This window comes from Ammospiza caudacuta, chromosome 2, assembly GCF_027887145.1.
Source record: "Ammospiza caudacuta isolate bAmmCau1 chromosome 2, bAmmCau1.pri, whole genome shotgun sequence".
Classification (NCBI taxonomy): domain Eukaryota; kingdom Metazoa; phylum Chordata; class Aves; order Passeriformes; family Passerellidae; genus Ammospiza; species Ammospiza caudacuta.
This window is the reverse complement of record NC_080594.1, coordinates 59,739,591-59,761,050: the sequence shown is the minus strand read 5'-3', so window position 1 is coordinate 59,761,050 and position 21,460 is coordinate 59,739,591. Positions and strand designations below refer to the sequence as shown.

Sequence of the window (21,460 nt, the reverse complement as noted above, 5' to 3'; positions counted from 1 at the left end):
GGGCGGGAGCAGGGGAGCGGAGCGGGACGGGGAGGGCGGCCGGGCTGCCCGCCGAGCCGGCCCCGCCATGGCCCGCCAGCTGATCGGCCCCGCGCTGCCGCCCGGCTTCCCGCGCCGCGCCGAGGCCGAGCCGGGCGAGGACTTCAGCCAGGGTGAGAGCACAGGGACGTGGTGGGAGAGCGGGGCTCTGCGGCCCTTGTGCCGCGGCGTGGGGTGCTCCGTGGGGGCACAGCGGAGTCTGCAGCCGGTGTTCCATAGCGGGAGGTGCTCTGCGAGGGGGATAGAGCGGCTCTGCAGCCCGCGTTCCAGCGAGCGGGATGCTCCGTGGGCGGGAGAGCGGGGCTCCACAGCGCGGGGTGTACACCGCCAGTGCGGCGTCTGGATGGAGCTAAACTCACCGGGACGGTCATGACAGTCACTTTTTCAGGGGAAAAAAAAACCCAAAAAAACCAAAAAACAAGCGCCGTATGCGATGGAATGCTACAGATATGAAACGCTCTAAAATTAGTTTTAGAAAAATACTGCTTTCGGTCACTTACTTTCGTCCCGCTCAAGTCTCCCGTGCTCTTTGACGCCTGTGCTCTTCAGCAGCTCCAAGTGTGAACTTAGCGGGTAGGAAAGGAGGAGGCCGGGCCTGTGCAGCGGGCTTTCCTTTGCCAAGCCAAACCACTTCATCAGCTGTGGTTTTCCAGGCACAGTACCTCAGGACGTGGAGCAGACTGCCGGTCAGTGGGGCTGTGGTGCCTTGCCTGCCGGGGTCTGTCCTGTTGAGAGCTGTCACATGAGAGGTGGGATGCCACCGGGACCAGCTGACGGCCAGGCTGGCTCTTCTGCCGCGGAGCTCAGTTTCCCCACTGAAATTCTTGCATGTCCTCTGTCAGTAATATCTCTGGAAGCAGCACTTTGAGCGTTTGCAGTCCTTGCCTTTAATCCAGATTCAAGGCACTAGTTCATATATTCAGTTTCTAGCAGTATGCCACTGACCGTTCGGTTACTCCAAAGGAAGCAGTTTTGATGGGAAAGGTTTGTTGTGCTTGTCTGCTCTCTAATGTTTTAATCCAGAAGAGGGAGCAGTAGCAAGAGGGACAAAGCTGCTGCATCAGCTGACACCATGGCAACATCAAGCTCTGTGTCCGGATCTCTGCTTTATGGAGAAGCCCTGGCTGCATGAGCTGGTGCTGCCTTTCCTGGCCATATCTGTGTTAATGCCTTATTCACTTTCCATCAACCCACTGAGCATGCTGCAAGTATTTGTATCATGTATGAACAAAACAACTTAAACTTGTCCTTAGGCCATGGGTTTGTGACATTGGGTGTTTCATCAGTGTCTAGTTTAGGTTAATCAGCTGAGTTTGTCCCCTCTTTGTCCCTGTGTAGATCAGTCCCATGGTATTACAGTTGCTCTGGCAGCTGATCCAAGATCTGCTTGGAAATTCCTGTGTGAAGTGGGTAAAGGAATTTATTTACCTTTGCAAACAAACAAATAAAAACCCCAAACTCCAGCTACTGGCAGGTTGTTTGTTTTTATAATTTTCACAAACTTTTTCTGACTTTGACTTACAGCAGCACAGTGTCCCTGCTCACCCCATGAGGCAGACTGCTGCAGTGCAGAGGAAGAAGGGAGAGCAAGTACTTTGGCATAACACACTTTGCTGTACAGAACTGCAGCTCCATCTGGAGCCCTGCACCTGGAGTGACAAAAATCACACGGTGTGGCTGCCACCAGCACCTTCTGTGCTACAACACTTGCTAGGTCTTGAGTCAAATGGGCCTAGAATTTGTTCTGTAACAACTTCTCCTATGTGTTCTAACTATTTTAAGAAATGCTTCACCTTTGAAAGCTGAGCAGCTTTTCCAATATTTTTCCTGTCACAGTAGTCTCACTGATACTTGAGCTGCTCATTGCTTTTCTTGAAGAGCACTTGTTTTTTTTAGTCTACTTTCATAGTTTCTGTCTCCCAACAGCAAGAAAGTGGGACTTTGAGCAGTCTGTGGCAGAGAAGACTCTCAGGCACAAGAGAAGGTTCTCAGACAGACACCAGAAATAGGAGAGTGACTATGTATGATTATGATCAGATTTATTGCTAACACATTCCTTCTGGAGACAATCCACCTGGGAGCTGTCTGCAGCCTTGGGTGACTAGTTGGCCCAGTGTCCAGCAGCATTTTTACCCTTGTGCACGCTGATGTGCACCACAGCCAGTAGCAAAGATCTCAGTCTCCCTGAGCCCCACTCTGCCACCCCTCTGGATACAAGCATCCACTCACTTTGTCCCATGATACCCACTGGTGTTCTTACCATGAGACAAACCACATTGCCTGTGCTGTCAGAGAGGTTGTTAATAATACTTCCGTGACCCTTAATCAGGAGCAGGGTGGAAGCAAATGGTAGCTGATCAGACCCCAAAGCTCATCCCTAGTAAATCCTTTACCTTCTCCATTGTCCAGCCCATGGGATACACTTATTTGTTGATTCTTCACTTCACAATGGTGCTTTGAAGCTGGACTAACTGTGCTCCTGCTGGAAGAATTGTACTTCCTTTGGCCCATTTGTCCCTGCCTCTGGGCTGTCCTTGTTCCAGCAGGAAAGAAATGCTAGGGAATGGCTAAAAATAGCCAGAGGCACAGAAGGGAGCTTTGTGTGTTTCAGCATTGAGGCCACACACAGATCTGTTGATATGTCTGAGTTGATCTACCACTGTGCTGGAGCTGAAAGGCCTTGTCTGTCCTTGAGAGCTTCCCAGTATATGTCTGATGGTGTGATAGTTTGCTCAGAGTCCCCAAATACAGCAGAAATAACCCTAACAAAACAAAAAGTAGCTTTTAATTTGGTTTATGAATTGAATTTACTTAATTTTCAGGCAGATAGTCACCAGAGCCAGCTCATTAGTGGGATGGGTCACTTCTAGTAGTTGTGAAACATTCACTTCAGTCTCACTTGGTCCTGTTTCTCTCCTCACTATCCCAAACATTTTCTTCACATACATTTTTATCCCATTGCTGTGTTCTTAATTGTTCTGAGCTCTGGTTACTTTGTTATTTTTCTGTTGCTCTGTCGTTGCTACATCCATTTATCCTCCTCACCTCATTAGGTTTAGTTTCCTAACTCTTTGAGCTCTCCTCTGCTCCTCCTTTCATCTGTATTTTTCCACTTTTCCGTGGCTTTTGGTGAATTTTACAAACTTCTGATTAGATCTTGGCCTCCCTCCTCACCCTTTTCTTTCTTTGCTCCCAGAATTTATGCTTAGCAATTTGCTTTCCTACCTTTCTGCTCTTTCTTGTGGCTCCCCAAACCATCCTGATCCATAGCTGTATATTTGCCTGTGCTGATTGTTAGTCTCAGTCAGTACCATGATCATATTAATTTTTAATCCCAAGTCTCTTTCCCCTCCATTTCTTTTCACCATGTCAAATGACTTTTTCTTCCTCAGGCTTTAAATGCCATTTTCCCTTCATTAGTCAGTCTCAGTCTCTGTTTAATTTCTGGTTGTCCTGCTTAGGCTGCAGTTCCACTAACAAACAGTTCTTTCAGGGGAGTGCTGTGTTTTGCAGTGTTATTTTTATGCTTTTTAAGCTCTCTGATCCAGTTTATTGCATAGCTCATGCAAAGTTTTGCCAACACAACAGAGAGGAATTGGGATAAAAGTATTGGTGTTAGCCCTGGTGTTGAACAACATGCCAGTGGGACCACTGTCCTTCCTTAAACAGTTTTGGTTTTACTAGATCTGTGAAGCTCACAAAACTACTCCTAATTTCTCTCTTCCTCTCTAGTATCAGAGTCATCAAATTGTATCTGCATTTGTTCCTTCCACTCCAAGTCTTTTCTTTTGCATTTAGAGCAAATGAAGTCTGCTTGCATGATGTCAGGGCACCAGGTGGCTGCAGAAAGCAGTTTTGCAGGTTTTTGTTTGAGCTTTAAGTGCTTTTATTCAAGTGGTGCTTTTCATACCAGAAGAGGAGACTTATTGATAGCAGTTTTTATTCCTGCTTATCATTTATCTGTTTGTTTCTTTCATCTTGAACTTATTTTACCTTTATAGGCTAGGGTGTTGTGTTTGGTTTTTTCAGGGTGTAAGAAGTGGTTTGTTGGTTGGTTTTTTTTTTCCTTCCTAGTGCTGAAATGGATTTGTATGTCCCTGGCAAAGTCTTTTCCATTAGAACAGGAAATAAAGAAGTGCATCCAGTGGCTGGATGCTTTGTAACTAGTCTTGTGCTAAACATGATTAAAAGCTTTGTGAAGCTCACTCAAAGGACTTGATTTCTGCCTAGCCTTTGTCAGCTAACAGTGGAACCATCATATGCATTAGGTTGTATTTTGTACTATCAAGAATTGTAATTCTTCAACTGCAGATCTAATTTCCTGGTACCATTTATCATTTCATCTGACCCTTGACTGTTCATAAAGGGAACAATGTATTTTCCTCACCAAAGCACCTCTCTGTCCTGCAAGTCTTGTACTCAGTGCTTGAGATATTAAGAGGGGGAATGGTGTCTGTGTCTCAGGATGCTAAATCATCAGTAGAATCAAATCTCCATTACATGGGAACGTGGGCTGTTTGCACTGTGTTTGTGTAAATGGTGCCTTGCCCTGGATTGGGAAGGCCTCTTACCTGGGAACCATTGCTGGTTTTTGCTTGCTCCAGCTGACTCCTTGTTGATTGAGCCTGTGAGGGTATCTGTGTTAGGGGTCTTCTTTGGAGGGCATTTGCTGTTAGGGTCAATGGCTATGCTGCTTCTGGACGCACTGCACGTGGTGCTGTAGCCAAATAAATCTCTAAAAATCAGTGTCTGCTGGTGGGCACAGTGCCAGAAGCAGCTCAGACCCGTTAGCAGTAATTCTGCTGAGATATTACCCCAGAGCATGGAGGTTTTACTGGAGCATGAGAGCTCCATCCACTGCCCTGGCCTTCTGACAGCAGCAATTCTTTGAATTCATTTTCTGAATGCCTAAATCATCCCTTTTTCAGCAGAGTACTTAAATCTGTCCATGCTCTTCATATTTTGCTGAACTGATAATAACCTTAATCATTAAACCATTCCCAAAGCAGGCTGGCAATTAATTTAATACTTTATGGTCACAAATGCTCCCATTTAATAATTTATGGTCTCCCATGTTGTGTATGTAAGGATGATGTGTTTCTTCACTAGTAAGCTTCAAATGCTTTAATAAAAGTGTTTCTTTTAAATATACTGGTTTATGCCACATCCATTGTACATTAGTTGTTACACAAATCAGGGCTTTCTAGTCCTGTTCCAGAGGATGCTTATGTAGTAATGGATCAGTAATGTCCTAAGAGCAGTTCAGTGTAGGTTGTTGATGGAAGTAAGGTGCTGAAAGAAGTAGCTTCTAGAAATTTGTTTAGCTATCTTCTCTAAATGCTGGAGAGAGCAGTGATTAAATAAGCTTAAATCCAAGTAAATATGTGTTTTGGAGATGCTGTGGTAGATCATACTTATTTGAAACATTTGGTAGGTATCCTTATTTAACCTGGTCTAGTAGAAGGTTCCCTGCCCATGGCAGGGGGATTGGAACTAGATAAATTTTAAGGTCCTTTCCAATCCAAACCATTCTGTGATTTTATGATCCCAAATAACTCTGGATGTTCAGTTGCAGGACCAGCACTGCCTCCAGACTACAAAAGCAGCTGTAGCTCAGAAACTCCTGACAGTGATGATGACTCAGAATCTCTTCCTCTACCCAGAGACACAAACAGAGACTCTGAAGAGGAGACAGAAGATCCAGCACCCAAGTGAGTATGTTTTTGGGTTATTTGTATATTTACAAATTGTATTGCAAATGTAATGTGGCCAATTTATGAAGAAGGGACAATGTTGTATAAAAAATGTAAACTCTGTACCTGTGTAAAACTTTTGAATCCATGTTCTCCATGGCCAGAAATGTTCAGCTGACCTGTTTGACATCCTATGGTGTAATTACATTATTTGGGTCAGCCAGATTTCTATATTTATATGTTTTATTTTAGTTCTGCAAATTTGCGTGTTCATGCTAAGGACAGACACCACTTACCATGGGCATAAGTATTTGTTACTTGTGGGTTTGCACTGGTTTTGGTATACTGATTTTCTTTGAGAGGCCATAGGACCTTTTTATGGATTTATGCATTCAGTTAAGTCAACTCTAATGAAAAAAACCTGAATTGTTTAGCAAGTAACAGGAGTCTGCAATTACTCTCATTTGTTGGGTTGATTGCTCACAATTGCTGTGTTAAGAATTTGTGTGTATTTGCTCTAACCCTTGTACAAGGGTCTTGAAGGCCATTATGCCATCTTAATGAGTGCTAGAGTAATTATTATTCATTTTTTTTCTTGTTTTCTTAGTCAATAATTTTTCAGCTAATTAGAATTGAACAGGAAAAATACTACTCAAAATGCAGACAGCATATAAAAATGGGGAAAGTACTGAATTTTAAATTACTTTGTGACTAGAGAATGGTATTTCAACATTATACTAAACTTCTTTCTACAGCAAAAGCATTCTTAATGTTGTTTTTAAATTTTTTTTCTTTTTTAAATGTCAGAACGTTTTTGAAGTGAATCTTATACTCCCAATTTTTTAATTGCTTCAAATAATTTTGGATCCTTTTGCACTGTTTCCATGGTAACAGCAGGATATTTAGTAGAGAAGACCCTATGAAATAATTTTATGTGGTTTTTTCCTTTTTAAAACATAGGTAATTGCTATGCTTGTCAAGGTAATTATTAAGTGAAATCTGTATTTGCAGAAAGCCAAAAAGAACTCACAAAGATGATGATGATGATGGCTTTTTTGGGCCAGCTCTTCCTCCTGGATTTAAAAAACAGGATGATTCTCCAGAGAGGTAATTAAAATGGAATTATATTTGATTTCTTTTCCTCAAAACACAATTATTTTAGATTAAATGTTTTGTGTCACTATTACAGAACATTTCAGTTGTGCACTTGAGATTGAGATTATTAGAGGTAATGCTTCCTCCATGTTCTGAGAACAAGAACAGCATTCCCTTGAAACAGAGTACCAAGGGCTGGTGCTCCTAGAACAGGTTGGAAGGAGAGTAAAAGAACTCATGTAAATTTTCTGAGATGTATTTTGGACGACAAATTTCCTCCATTTCTTTTGATAGGTCTCAGATCAGTGGAGAAAAAACAAATTATAGGTACAAGGACCTGTAGTTCTGTGGTGTTCATTCAGATCTGTGAGGGACTGGGGCAGTTACCTTGTGTGTGGTGCAATACCATGTCCTTTGCTAATGCATCAAGGGTTATTGTTCACATGTCTCCAGGTACAAAACTGTTATGAACACTGTAGGTTTCTAGAAAAGAAGCTGTCAGGTCTACACAAATAAACATTATTTATGGTCTCTATTAGGAAGTTTTCCATTTGATTGCTTACAATTATAAAATACTTCCCCCCCAAAATATATTGATTTTCTATACAGAACTCAACAGTGTCTCACAGCCTTTTAGTCTTCACATTAATCTGGACACTTCCTTCTATAGTTTGAAATTACAGTCCATAGTGGAATGGGTGCTTCCAAGGGGATACTTCCTGATGAGAAGTACAAGAGTCCCTTGATCACTTTTATCTTCCTCAGAGCAATAGGAGTTGGTAGATAAAATTATACTTGCTTGTCAGGTATGAGTGTTCAGTTCCAGAAAAGTGTCTCAATTTACTGTTGAGCTATGTGTGAAATATACCATCTCAAAAGAAATTTCAAAGTTATTTCTTCTTTTTTTTTTAAGTTTCCATAATTTTTTATGATACTTGGCAGCATAAAATTTATGTAACTAAGCAAGAATTTATGTAACTAAGGTTATTTGGAAATATCGTTCTTATGTACATTTGGTCACACTTTGCTGTAATCAAAAAACTCTTTTTTTGTTGTGGGTATCATGCTCAGTGCGATCGTTTGGTGATTTCATGGTCCCATAAACAACTAATTTTTTTTTACTTTTTCTTGTGTATCCACTAAGCATTATTTTAATTATAAAATATAGCAGGTCATTAAAAATAATGTATTATTTATTAAAAAAATAAATGTTTGTAACTTCTAATATCAGCAGAGGTAGCCTTCTTACTTTCTTGATTTTTGACATGAATACTCATGGCAAAATGGAAGAGGAAGGGGCCATTCACTCAAGGGCTGGACTTGATGGTCCTTGTGGTTCCCTTCCAACCCAGAGTATTCTGTGATATTGAGGCAGGAGTCTGCTCTGTGTCTGCGATAGATTAAAGCAGTAGAAGGCACTTGGCACTCACTGTATTGTTTTTCCCTACCTCACCATACAATTGCTCCTAGCACACACTGAGAAAGCAGATTGAGGAGAGCTGTTTTGCACCCAGCCTGATTCCCTGAATAGGTGGGAACAGTGAGATGTGTGGGAAGAGCCTTGTCTGTCTTCCACCCCCGCACACCTGGGAGTCTGGGAGGCGTGTGAGCCCTGCAAGGCGCAGACACAAGGCTGCTGTCTGCCTGCTGCATTGCCCTTAGCCTTGAGCAGATTGCCAGCTGCCAATGAGCCATGAATAATTGAAACAAATGCAGGTCGTTTGTTTCAGTGTATGGACAGGCTGTTTATCAGCTCTGTGTGACATACTCGTTCTTTTAGGAAAGCTTTTATTCTCTTACATCTTTTCCAGACTTGTCAAAGCAACGTGTTCATGATTAGGGGCAGCTCATGTGGCAATCTGCAGCTTGTTGAAAATTGTTTGAATCATTCCAGCATAAAATATATATATGTGAAAAGATTTCCTTCAACTTTGAAGATTATATTGCTGTTTATCAGTGTTAGGTAGAAGTACAGCACTCATAAATATTTCTGAAGTGTTCACACATCAAGGTAAAGAGTGAAGGTGATCTTAAAAAATTTTATGTTATACATCAGAAGAATGCTGAAACACCCATCTTGAAATGTGCATTAGCAAGGACTTCCAAGTCCAACTACAGAAGAACAGTCTTTGCCATGTATGAAATGCAATAGTCCTTAAATTAACACTTAGTCCATAGGTTTGGGGATATTTTTTGACATGGTACCGGTACTGAAGTTACCTACAGCAGTAAAATGTGTTTACCAGTTATTTATTAGTAGTTAATATATTATTAGAGTAAATATATTATCAGAGTTAAAATATTACTAGTATTTAGATTCAATTCACTTATTCAGAGACCCTTTGGACATCCAGGAAACTGTCAAGGATCATGTCAACTCTGTATTGCTGAGGAAAGACTTGAGGAGATATTCATGTAGTGGAAAAGAAAAAGCATAAGGAATGAAAAGGATGGGAAGGAAGGATATGAAAACAACTTTTCTGTTCCCTAAAGGGCCTTTGAGCTGTGACAGAATCAAGACAGAACATTTGGGATTGGTTCTTTTTCACAGGCTGCAAAGATACAGCCCACCACAGAGATGTTCATATAAATAAATTTCAGGAGAGAGCTTTCTTTATAGTTTGATTTCTCTATCTCTCCATGCAGATTAAAGGTACTTGTATTCTAAAATAAAAGATTCTTTTTGCTATATCTGTATAAGTTTAAACTCTTTAAATTACATTAGGAATTTAAAACATGGTCTTAACAAGAAAGTAGTCAGGAAGGAAGGAAGGAAGGAAGGAAGGAAGGAAGGGCGGAAGGAAGGAAGTGGCGGAAGGAAGGAAGTGGCGGAAGGAAGGAAGTGGCGGAAGGAAGGAAGTGGCGGAAGGAAGGAAGTGGCGGAAGGAAGTGGCGGAAGGAAGTGGCGGAAGGAAGTGGCGGAAGGAAGTGGCGGAAGGAAGGAAGTGGCGGAAGGAAGGAAGTGGCGGAAGGAAGGAAGTGGCGGAAGGAAGTGGCGGAAGGAAGTGGCGGAAGGAAGGAAGGAAGTGGCGGAAGGAAGGAAGGAAGGAAGGAAGGAAGGAAGGAAGGAAGGAAGGAAGGAAGGAAGGAAGGAAGGAAGGAAGGAAGGAAGGAAGGAAGGAAGGAAGGAAGTGGCGGAAGGAAGGAAGTGGCGGAAGGAAGGAAGAAGGAAGGAAGGAAGGAAGGAAGGAAGGAAGGAAGGAAGGAAGGAAGGAAGGAAGGAAGGAAGGAAGGAAGGAAGGAAGGAAGGAAGGAAGGAAGGAAGGAAGGAAGGAAGGAAGGAAGGAAGGAAGTGGCGGAAGGAAGGAAGTGGCGGAAGGAAGTGGCGGAAGGAAGTGGCGGAAGGAAGGAAGGAAGGAAGGAAGGAAGGAAGGAAGGAAGGAAGGAAGTGGCGGAAGGAAGTGGCGGAAGGAAGTGGCGGAAGGAAGTGGCGGAAGGAAGTGGCGGAAGTGGCGGAAGGAAGGAAGGAAGGAAGGAAGGAAGGAAGGAAGGAAGGAAGGAAGGAAGGAAGGAAGGAAGGAAGTGGCGGAAGGAAGTGGCGGAAGGAAGTGGCGGAAGGAAGTGGCGGAAGGAAGGAAGGAAGTGGCGGAAGGAAGTGGCGGAAGGAAGTGGCGGAAGGAAGTGGCGGAAGGAAGTGGCGGAAGGAAGGAAGGAAGGAAGGAAGGAAGGAAGGAAGGAAGGAAGGAAGTGGCGGAAGGAAGGAAGGAAGGAAGGAAGGAAGGAAGGAAGGAAGGAAGGAAGGAAGGGGCGGGCGGAAGTGGCGGAAGGAAGTGGCGGAAGGAAGGAAGTGGCGGAAGGAAGTGGCGGAAGGAAGTGGCGGAAGGGGCGGAAGGGGCGGAAGGGGCGGAAGGAAGGAAGGAAGGAAGGAAGGAAGGAAGGAAGGAAGGAAGGAAGGAAGGAAGGAAGGAAGGAAGATAAAACTGTAGCAGCTAGGTGGAGATGGAACTTCAAAATTAACCCAGACTTGTTGCCTGGTTTCAAAACCTTACCAGTGGCCTTGTCCTGGCCTGAGCTCATATTTATTGCTCATGTCTGTGTATGTGTGTTTGGTTCTTCAGGGAGTCTTTTATTTCCCCTCTTTACACCCTGGCAACAATATCACTACAGCAGGGCTGTCCTGATTAGATTAAGTGGGATTGAGTAAAGGCCATAATTAGCAAATTCAGTTCAGGTGTTGTTACATTTAATAACCTAAAGCTCACAACTGAAGGTTGCAATAAACAAAGTCTCCTCTTACATTGTGAGAATACTGTCATCTGGATGTGTCTTCAGGTGACAGTTGTTTAAGCTTTTAATTAGTTTTTATTAGCTTTAAAGACTATTATGGTGTATTATTAAGAGGAACCTGCATTCAAAAGACTTTCAATACAGCAAGCAACATTTCTTTGAGCTCAGTTTGTAGTAGTCTTTTCACCACTGAAAAGAGATTTTCACCTTTCTGTATTTGTGGAGACAGCTGATTACCATTTCTTGCAGAGCTATTGCTTAAAAACAAATCAGTGAAGTTACCTGGACTACAAAACTTTCTTTCTCTTTCCCACTCCAAGGTAAAATAAAATCAGAGCAGTTCACTGTTTCTGCTTATTAAAAGACAATGAAACTGAGGTGCAAGACAAGAACAAGGAAATTTGGTTTGATTGTGAAGGAGGAATGTATATTTGTCTTATCACCTTTCATTGCTCTTGAATCTAGTGAAAGAAGCTAAGGAAGAAAAAAGGGGATTTCCTTGACTACATGCTGCAACTTTCCTGATTCTGTTTTCTTTTTTTTGCATCAAATCTGCCTGCACAGGTTCTCCTGGAAAATGGAGGCACTCTTATTCAGTTATTTCTACAGTATGCGTGCACAGGGGCACACTTGGTGTGGGGAGGAAGGAAATTCATATTTCTCATTGATGTTTGATTTTTATACTGATTTTTCCCCCTCAACTGAAAAAACAATTTTTTTTCCCTCTGCTATCAAGGCCCATTATAGGTCCTGCATTACCACCTGGCTTTAGGAAAGCTTCAGAGGACACCAGAAGTAGCAGATGTTTCATAGGACCGTCTGTTCCATCAGAATCCCGTCCCCAGGTTTGTGCAAAGAGAGGCCTTTTGTTTTAGTACAAGCTATCTGAAATGGTAAAACAAGTTGCAGCCTGAAAGAGACTACCAGATACTTCTCAGGATGACAGTTTAATTTTGGACCATAAAGTGTCTGGCATATTTTTGCTGGAGTCAAATACTTGAGCATAAATAAGCCTTTGATAAAAAAGAAACAAAAAAGACTGGCCTGGTTTGTTTTGCCTTTGTTGTTAAATAGATGGTGCACTCACTGAACACAAGCAATCTTGGCATCCTAAACTGCAGGCAGAAAACACATCTTCACCTCCTTAAAGATGTTTACTGGTGGCTACAACCTTTAAATAAGTTTATCTAAAAGAATACAATCAAGAATGGCATTACAGTGTCACTAAATTGTTCTTAGCAGCTGCAGGACAATACCTGTTACTGGGAGTCAGGTGCAGGACAGTGACACTGACTTGTCTTTTAGGTTCACAATTTTTGACTTTTCTGGTCTTGTTAGGTAAAAACTAGGTAGAAGTTCTGGTTGCAGAATAATGCATGTGCTACTAAAGAACAATGAGGAACAAGATGTGTGATAAAAGGCAGCTATGGGGAAGGTTGAACTCCCTGAACATGGGCTTTCAGTACCGTTCTGAGGGATACAAATTGCCTGTGGCAGGGCCTGGCAGGTAGGGAGTAGCACTTTAAGAGAAGGTCATACCCTTCTTGAGCAGCACCTCTTATGTCAGGCAGGAGACACTAAGAGACCAAAAATGGTGCTGGATACCAGTGCTTAGGCAAGTGAATCTCTCTCATGCTGTGTTAAACTGAATGTTAATTCCTTGGGAGAATTAATGGTTATTCTGTTTATTTTAAAAACACACACATTTTTACAAGTAACTCCCAGATATTATGGGAGATGCTGGACACACTGGGAAGGAAGGATGCAAAGACTGCTCTGAAACTTCACTTTTTTGGTTAGCAGTTGCAAAGCATATAATTCTCCAGCCTCCTACAGTGAGGGGTGTTGTAATTCATCGTGCAGAAAGATTATCTGACATTTCTGAAGTACTCATCGTCTTATAATTCCAAATAATGATTAAGCAATTTATCATAGTGACAAATCTCTTGAGGCAGAGATGTCTGCTGTCTGCTTTTACATTTTGCAAACAAAAAAGTCTCTCTTCTCATAAATACGTCTTCTAGCTTTTTTACAGGTATTACAGAACTTACCTTTTTTCTCTCCCTAATAGTTATCTTTTTGTTACCTCTTCCTAATAATACTCTTTTTCTTATTTTTTAATATGAGTAATTTCTTGTTGGCTTTTTTAAAAATGTATTTAATTATTTTGTATTCAAGTACATCTTTAGAGGCATGCTGACTCCTCACTTTGCTTTAGTGAATCTAATGAATCACCACCTTGTGTATTCTCAATTTGTGCTTCCTGGCTACACAGCCTTGTCATCCTACTCCCATTGCTTTATCACGCACAGTCAGACTGTAGCAAAATCTTTGCATTTTTGTAGATATTGTTGCACTTTTAAAAATTTTGGGCACGTTAGTTTTGCACCCAGGGCACTGTGGCATCACAATTTTCTGTCTAGTATTGCTTCCATCCACATCTGTACTGTTTGAACTTGGAGGGAGGCACCAGTGACCTTTTTGTACAACCCCTGGCAAGTAGGAAGATTTTTATTGACATCTAGTCCCTAACAAATATAATTTTTTAGCCCTTCTTCAAAAAATTCCTTAGAATGCAATGTCAGAATCATGGAATCTTTAAGTTGGAAAAGACTTCCAGGATCATTGAGTCCAACCTTTGACCAATCACCACCTTGTCAAATAGACCATGGCACTAAGGGCCACATCCTGTCATTTTCTGAACTCTTCCAGGAATGGTGACTCCATCACTTCCTTGGCAGCCTGTTCTTTGATCACCCTTGATAACCCTTGCAGTGAAGAAATTCCTCCTGAAGGGATCCATGAGGGATCGAAGAAGTGAATGACAGAGCCAAAGGATTAGTTGGAGATGCTGTACTTGCAGGGGCATAGTACCATGTGTGCCACCAGTACCCTACCTTGCACTCCATTCTTTCTGACATCCTTACAGCATCTGAGCTCAAGACAGTTCTTGCAGTGTGAAACTGTGATCCTTATTAGGGAAATGCATCCAAGTGTTGCTGGTGATGGTAAAGCCCAAAATAAGGAAGTTGTATACTTGTGTGTTCCAAACTCACCCACGGCCACAGAGGCTGCGTGGCTGTGAGCAGAGCAATGTAAAGCAGCAGGGCTTTGTGTGCTGCCACTGCCTCTACCAGCAGTCTTGCCTCAGACAAGAGATGCTGCTTTTGGCAAAATGGAGACAAAGTATCCGTGTTCAAGTGCTAGAAAAGGTCTAATCTGGAGTTCTAATCCAGGTTTTTGTTGTGTGGGAAATGTGTTACATTAGGTTTATATGCTCTTCTAGACAAAGTCATTGTAATTCTATAGAGCTGAAGTGTTCCTTGATGCTCTTAGCACTGTGTTTGAAAGAAATGTTTTATTTTTGGAAGCTGACAGATAGCAGTGAGGATGAAGACAATTTAATAGGCCCAATGCCTGCAAAAGGACCAGTGGAGTCTGATGTGGCTAAAGAGTTTGAACGCAGAGCTCAGAGAATGAAAGAAAAGCTTACTGCAGCAGACAGCGTGAGTTGGATTTCTTAATTTATAGTATTTTGTTGCTGGAGTGCATTTGTCTTTCTCTTTGCCTATTTCTGTGTAAACCTGGTTGCAGTTCTACTTGGGATGCTACGTGTGTGCAGGTGGTAAAGAAAAAGAGTCTGTGATTTCTGCTGGAAGCCAAGAGATTCAGGCAGTGGTTTTTGATTATGCTTTTTTCACTCTCTTCTCCATCCCTACTTCTTTTGCAAAGGATGAACCCAAACAAGTTACCAGAGAATCATGGATGACAGAGCTTCCACCTGAGCTGAAAAGCTTTGGATTTGGCCCAAGAACATTCAAGAGACGAGCTGATGACAAATCAGGTGATAGATCTATTTGGACAGATACTCCAGCTGACAGAGAGAGAAAAGCCAAGGTGAGCATTTATTTATTTATTCATATACACTTGCAGACAGTACGTGTTACTGATGTTCTGTGAAAACAAAGTAAAGATACTGTGGGTTGGTCGGTGAAATTTTCTTTCCCTGATTTTTCTTTGTTATTAAAATTTACTAGTTCTGGTTTAAAGATAAAGGCAATGAAGTAACAGCATTATATATCATTGATATGCATTTATTTCTGCTCCCTTTTTGCAGTAATCAGATACTCTCTATCAGCTCATTGACTTTCCGATTAGCATGTCCAGTTTCTTCTTCCATCAAGCTGAGCAGAAAATATCTGATAGTCTCTATCATGGCCTTTACCCTCCAGATTTAATTAAAGTAGATATAGATTTGCTTGCTTTTTACTTCAGACATTGTGATTACTGTAGCATGTGATTTTCTTCTACTCACCAGGAAAGAGAAGAGGCAAAAAAGTCAAGCAGTAAGGATAATGAAGAAATGGTATTATCTGGGAGGGACAAGAGGCTTATTGAGCAGGTGTCTTCATACAATGTAAGTGTAATCACAAAATACTTCCTTTATTTCCTTTAGTTCTTCACTTTTCTTCTGGTTCTCATTTCTAGTGCTTCTGGTTTCCATGGTGATGCCACTACAGTTTTCCCTTTTAGTGCCCAAACCTACTGCTGTTTTAAGACATTAGAATGCTTGGCGTTGACATCAACAAGAGCAGTTGTTGCAAAGTGACAGAATTTGGGTTTGTGTATATTGCCTCAGTTTTAGATGATGCTTTCCTTCAATCATTCTCATGTCAGGACATGGTTGCTGGGACCTTAGTTCAAATATTAGCTTGCTTCACCCAATTACTGACATCCCAAGAATCAAACAACAATGCAGGTTTAACTTTTAGGCCAACATATGCACTAACCTAAAAAAGGGTTGATGGGCTAAGTAGGTCACTGCATTAATTACCCCCTGTCATTAATTACATTAACTACTCATTACAGGAACATCACCACATGTAGTTTTTCTCAGTCTCTACAGGAGCCGATAATGTTCACAGACAGATGTTGATTACTAGAAATCTGAGCTCCATGTCAAATTCCCTCTCACTTTTCTGTCAGTCAGCCCTGTTCCTCAAAGAGTGTGGACCACTGCCTGCCTTACAGCTTCTGTTTCCAGTTCTTCCCTGATGTACGGCCTGAACTCCTACGGAAGGCATCTTGTCTCTTGAGAGGACAATTAACTTGAGAATCACATCTTTGGCTTATTTTACATGCTTATCTGATAATTAATTTAACTTCTGATAATTTATTTGTAGTTCATTAAGTGATATGTTTCTCCTGATTTTGAGACTTGCAAATCCAGAGCTATTAGCATTCTGTCTTAAGGTTCTTTTTTAGTGTCTGTTTCTCTTGTCACTATGAATATAGTAGAATAATTTTCATGTAAAACTATGGGTTTTGCTCTCTGCCATTGGTGGAATAAAACATGCACAGGCCGTTGCTGTTTCTAAGATTCATGGAGTTGTCTCAAAGTTTAAGAACATTGTTTCTTGGGTTGTTTTTTTACTTGTTTTCTCTCTTTTGTTAAATCTCTTTTCTGATTTTCAGGTGGTTGTTGTGGCTATTTTTCTTTTAAAGTTTTTTTCTCTATTCTTTCCTATGTCTTTCTCTACTAACATTTACTAAGGATACTTCACTAGAATAGATTTCATTCTTAAAGTAGTTTCTTCTCTCAATGCTGATACAACATACATTCTCTGGTGCAATTTTGTCAATGCTGGCACAGTTGCATCATGAATAAGTATTGTCTAATTTCCATGAGAATCTTTTCCTAACTCATGCATAAGCTTTTATTTGCATGTGTAATGTAGTAAGTGTTTGCACGGGTAGTGAAGGAAAATCATGAGAAAAGAGAGCTGCTCAACTTTTGCACTTTTTGATGAGAGAATTGGTTTAGATACATGTCACCCTGTTTTTTAAAGATTTTTAAGCTTTCTGATGTTGACATTTTTGTAGTACATTTTCTTACACACTTTTTGTAAATAACTTATTGTTTTGCATTCTTTGATAGAGAAAGAAAGAATTAATAAACTGTTAGTTTAACCAGTGTCATTAGAGAGGTGTCACTGTCACCCTCCAATCCACTGTCACTTTTGTAAAACTATAAATATTAGAGTCAGAAAACAAACTTCCCTTTTTTCCTTCACCTTGAGAACAGTAGTGTGCTTGTGTTCTTTTGTGTCCTATAGCAACAGATACACAAATGCACTGTACCTGAGTAAATGAGGGACCTCATGGTCTTGGGAGAGCTAATCCTGCTCCTGTGTGAAATCAGCTGGAGTTTTATATTGTGCTTGAGCTGGATCATGCTCTCTAAGAAATGCAGCTAAAGCCAGTGAGTTGGCAAAACACATGCTCCAGCTCAAGCCTGTGACTTTGTCCTGTGGGCTTTCAACAGATGATTCAAAGTTAGGAGCACACATGTAAAAACCCATCATGCTGCATGGAAGATTGAAAGGGTGTCTAGCTTGTTCCTGCCCCTAGCAGTCACCAAATCCAGGTGCTTAGGGGATGTGTATAGGAAACTTGGCCTGTACTTTGAGATCTTTCTTTTGACATGGTGTCTTCATTCTGCCAATAATGTCAGAGCAACTTTTATATTTATTTTGCAACATGTTTATAATTTATCTGTGTTGTCTGCGGAGATTCAACAACATCATGGCTACCTACAAAATTGTGGCCATCTACATCAGTGAATTATTATTATTTTAGCCTAGCCAAGATTGCTCACACTTTCTACTCCATGTATGCTAAATTTATCATTCTATATACAGTTACTAAGCTGTCTTCTTTTTCTGGAATTTTTAGCCTTCCTGACTTCAGTCTTTCAATTTGAATTTTCTGTATGTTGTTGATATTATTTAATACTTTACTTCCTCTTCCTCCCCATTTTTTCCAGGAGTCAAAGAGGTCAGAGTCTCTCATGGACATCCACCAGAAAAAGCTGAAGAGCAAAGCATCTGAAGAAAAGAGCAAACCTCAGGAAAGAAGGCCATTTGACCGAGAGCAGGATCTCAAAGTCAATCGCTTTGATGAAGCACAAAAGAAAGCTCTTATAAGAAAATCCAGAGATCTGAATAGTAAATTTGAGCACAGTAAAGGCAACATGTTTTTATAAGATGTGAAAGCATTTAGCTTTTTTGAAGTGAAGTCCATTAAAATTTGAATACTTAATTTTTATAAGTATTTTTCTGTAAATATTTGTATCCAAAATAAATATCCCAATGTTTAACTATTTTTCCTTGTCTGTAAATACTCTCTTAGGGAGGATCATCTGTACTGAAACTAAACTAGCAAAGGGAAGTCCTGGTATAAAAAAATATAAATTTGCTACTTTAAAGCTCTGATATGTATGGTTTTTTGTTGTTCACATAAAAATAATTAATTAAAATAGGTAGGTTTTAAGGAGCTCTAGGTTTAATCTTGCAAGGGAGTTGGCAGTTTTGCTTTTTTTCCTGCCATGCTTAAGATCCTCTTTCTGAGCCTGAGGTGGAGGCCATGGAAAAATCCCTTTTACATTTGGCTTCAGAACATTGCTTGACTGGAGTTTCTGCTGGGTAGTATAAACTCAAATGGCAGCTTTTACATTTGCCCAGTGCTTTTATTTCTCTAATTCTGTGTCTGTACATATATACAGGTTTATATGTATGCAGTACAGTTTCTGTGCTGTAGCACAAAGAGCTTGGGGTAGCAGGAGTAGTAAAACCTCAAGGTTTTCAGAGTTGGTTGTAAAATAGTAGTATATGAGAAGAGAAAATCTAATTTGAGTTTCAATTTGTAGGGATTGTCATCAGAAATCCATCTTTTTTTAAGCACATACAATGTGAAAATCAAAATAAGGCTTATCTTGTCCATTAATTTGCAGACCAGAGCAGCTCTTCTGTAAAGAAGGAAATAAATTTGACATTTTAAAAAGTCTACATTCATATCTAGAGTTCTTTACCTCTTCTGTGGTAAAGTTCTTTACCTCTTCTGTGGCAGCAAAAGGGGTTGTTAAATCTTGCAGTGGGCTGCTCAAGGAGGTGGTGGAGTCTGCATCCCTGAAGGTGTTCAAGAAACAGCTGGATATGGCACTCGATGCTTTGGTCTACACAGTGGTCATCACTCAAAGGCTGGACTCAATGATTTGGAAGTATTTTCCAACCTAAATGATTCTGTGATTCTGTTTTAATTAAATTTAAAATTTAAAAAAAAATCTGTGTTAATTGAATTTAAAATTAGACCTGTGCTTTTACCCTTTGTCTCAAATGTTTAGGATCCTTCCTAAGAAGTTACTGGAAGTACCTATACATGAAAACAATTTTTTATATGAGATGCTGGTAATTTGTTTGAAGGTATAAATACTGTGGGGTTTGCTGTAATTTGTAAAAAATTCCTGTAGTTTGGAAAAAGGCTACTCTGAGAGACGGTGTCTGTGTTACTTCATGTTTAATCGAGTAGTGACTTAACAAGCTCCAGAAATGAATGGTTAAAAACTTAGTCTTATGTTATTGCATTTGTGTGTGAGCTGGAAACACAGACTTCATGTGCTGAGAAGTCTTAGAGAGTTTCTGATGTTGCAAATGACTGCTTATGTGGAATGCATTTAGGTACCTCTTCTTTTCTAATGGACAATTTATTTTGCCAGCTGAAAAACCTGCTACCTTCAGGAGAAAGATTGATTTTGTATGTTGTTTGCTTTTTATCAGTTTTCAGTTTCTGAGCCTTCTGTTTTGAGCTGAGAGGAGGGTTTAAATAAGGTGTATTTATTTTTCTTCCCCTAATACAGACTTCTCTTGCCTCATGCTTTTTTAACTCAGCAAGCAAGGCCTCATTAAGATTCTACTTTCTGAGCAAATGTAGATTTCTTTATAGGAAAAGCAGTATTAGAAATGTCTGGGACTTTTTTAGGCAACTAAAGCGATGACAGGGTGAGGATGGTGTGACTAGCTAAATCTTCACAGCTGAGAAAAAATTACTTGATGAGCACATCTTGCAGTCCTTGCTCATTCAAAGTCTGCAGCAAGGATGAGGGCTCCTTGTATAAAAATTTTGTTGTTGTTTTTCTGTGCTCTGTTTTGATTTTTGTTCTTTGGCCCCTCCTCCAAAGTGAGGACTGGTCATCAGACGTCAGAGATGGCCAGATCCAGTTGGCTCCCTGTTGTTTGCTCTCTGCCCTGCCTGGCCCCATCATGGTCTCCTGCCCTGTCCAAGGCCATGTTTGAGAAAAGGCTTTGCAGTATTGCTCTAGAGGAAAGCTCTCATAACTGGAGTGCAGCAGCCCCTTTGCCATGGTGCACTACTCTTCCATCTGTGGGACGCATGGTTCTAATTAATGAAGCCTTGGTGTGAGCTGGGGACTTGTTTTTGACTCTTCTTTTTTTTCCTCCCACTCTGTGGCAGCTTCTTAAAGACTCGATGATATCAGTGTTATGAACTTGTGGTGGGGGAAAGTGGAGTTGTTGAGAGTTCAAGTTAAGCTTTTCATTACTTTGTGTAAATTGCATGAACCTTTGAACTGAATTCATTCACAAACTCATCTCTTACTCACACCAAGCCATCCCCTCAAGTAGTCATTAGAACATGCAGTAACTCAGTAAATTGCAAGCTCTGTAAGCTTTCATGGGAAAAGATGAGACATCATCTATAATTTGGACAACTTGTAAAGCTTTTATACTGCAAGGTTAGGGGGTGTTTTTTTCAGAATCTCATTTGAAAAACCAGAATCTATTTCACAGAGAATCTTCACTATAATTACTATGCAGTGTTTCTGGTAACCAACTCCCAACACAGATTTAATGTATGCGGTTGCTATTCTGCAGTGCCAGCCCATGTCACACCATACTGACTTTGGGCACATCAGGAAATCCTGTTTAGTAAAAAAATTTCAGAGAGGTTTTCCTGAATGTGAAAAGTCTACCAGCCTAGATTTTAGTGTGCTTGCCTTTGATTTGGGCTGGCATAGGCCTCCTTTATTTATACTGACGTTGAACATTCCTGCTCAAGAGTGAGGTTCCTCTTCTGCAATGTTAAATAGGTGTGTAATTCATAGTATAGTCAATAAAAAGAAGGCTTTTGTGGTAGGCGTATGATAAGTTGGGTGTTTAAAAGGAATTTTAAGGAACATTATATGTTAATAACAAAAAAGGGAAAAGAAGCAAAAAAAATCACTGAGTTTGCTGTTACCAAGGAACAATTAAAAGCAATAAAGACATTTCTGGAAAATTTACTGATTGCTTTGTATGTGTCTTCAGGACAAATATATTGAGCTACCATGCTGTCTGAGATGGGAAATTTTGTTAGATTATGATACAGTAATACCTGGGTAAAATCTCTGTCAATGCATTTCCAATGCAAACACCTTTTTGTAGAGTTATTTTTTGCTTCTGCTGTTGCAGAATGGATATTGGTGGATGCCCTGTGCATGCTGGCTTTCCTGGGATAAAATGCATTTCCCAAATAATCAATGGCAATCAAAATGTGTTTTATTTAGGGCTTTG

General features: G+C 40.6%; 1 protein-coding gene across 1 annotated transcript; it reads left to right on the top strand.

Annotated features, from left to right (window-relative positions):
* The first annotated feature begins 3 nt into the window (after positions 1-3).
* GPALPP1 (GPALPP motifs containing 1) lies at positions 4-21,185 on the top strand. The gene is made up of 8 exons (XM_058825490.1): positions 4-152; positions 5,609-5,750; positions 6,744-6,839; positions 11,791-11,899; positions 14,426-14,560; positions 14,787-14,951; positions 15,373-15,471; positions 17,881-21,185. Exons 1-8 carry the CDS (start codon positions 68-70, stop codon positions 18,097-18,099), a joined length of 1,050 nt encoding a protein of 349 aa, XP_058681473.1. The 5' UTR covers positions 4-67; the 3' UTR covers positions 18,100-21,185.
* The last annotated feature ends 275 nt before the right edge of the window (positions 21,186-21,460 follow it).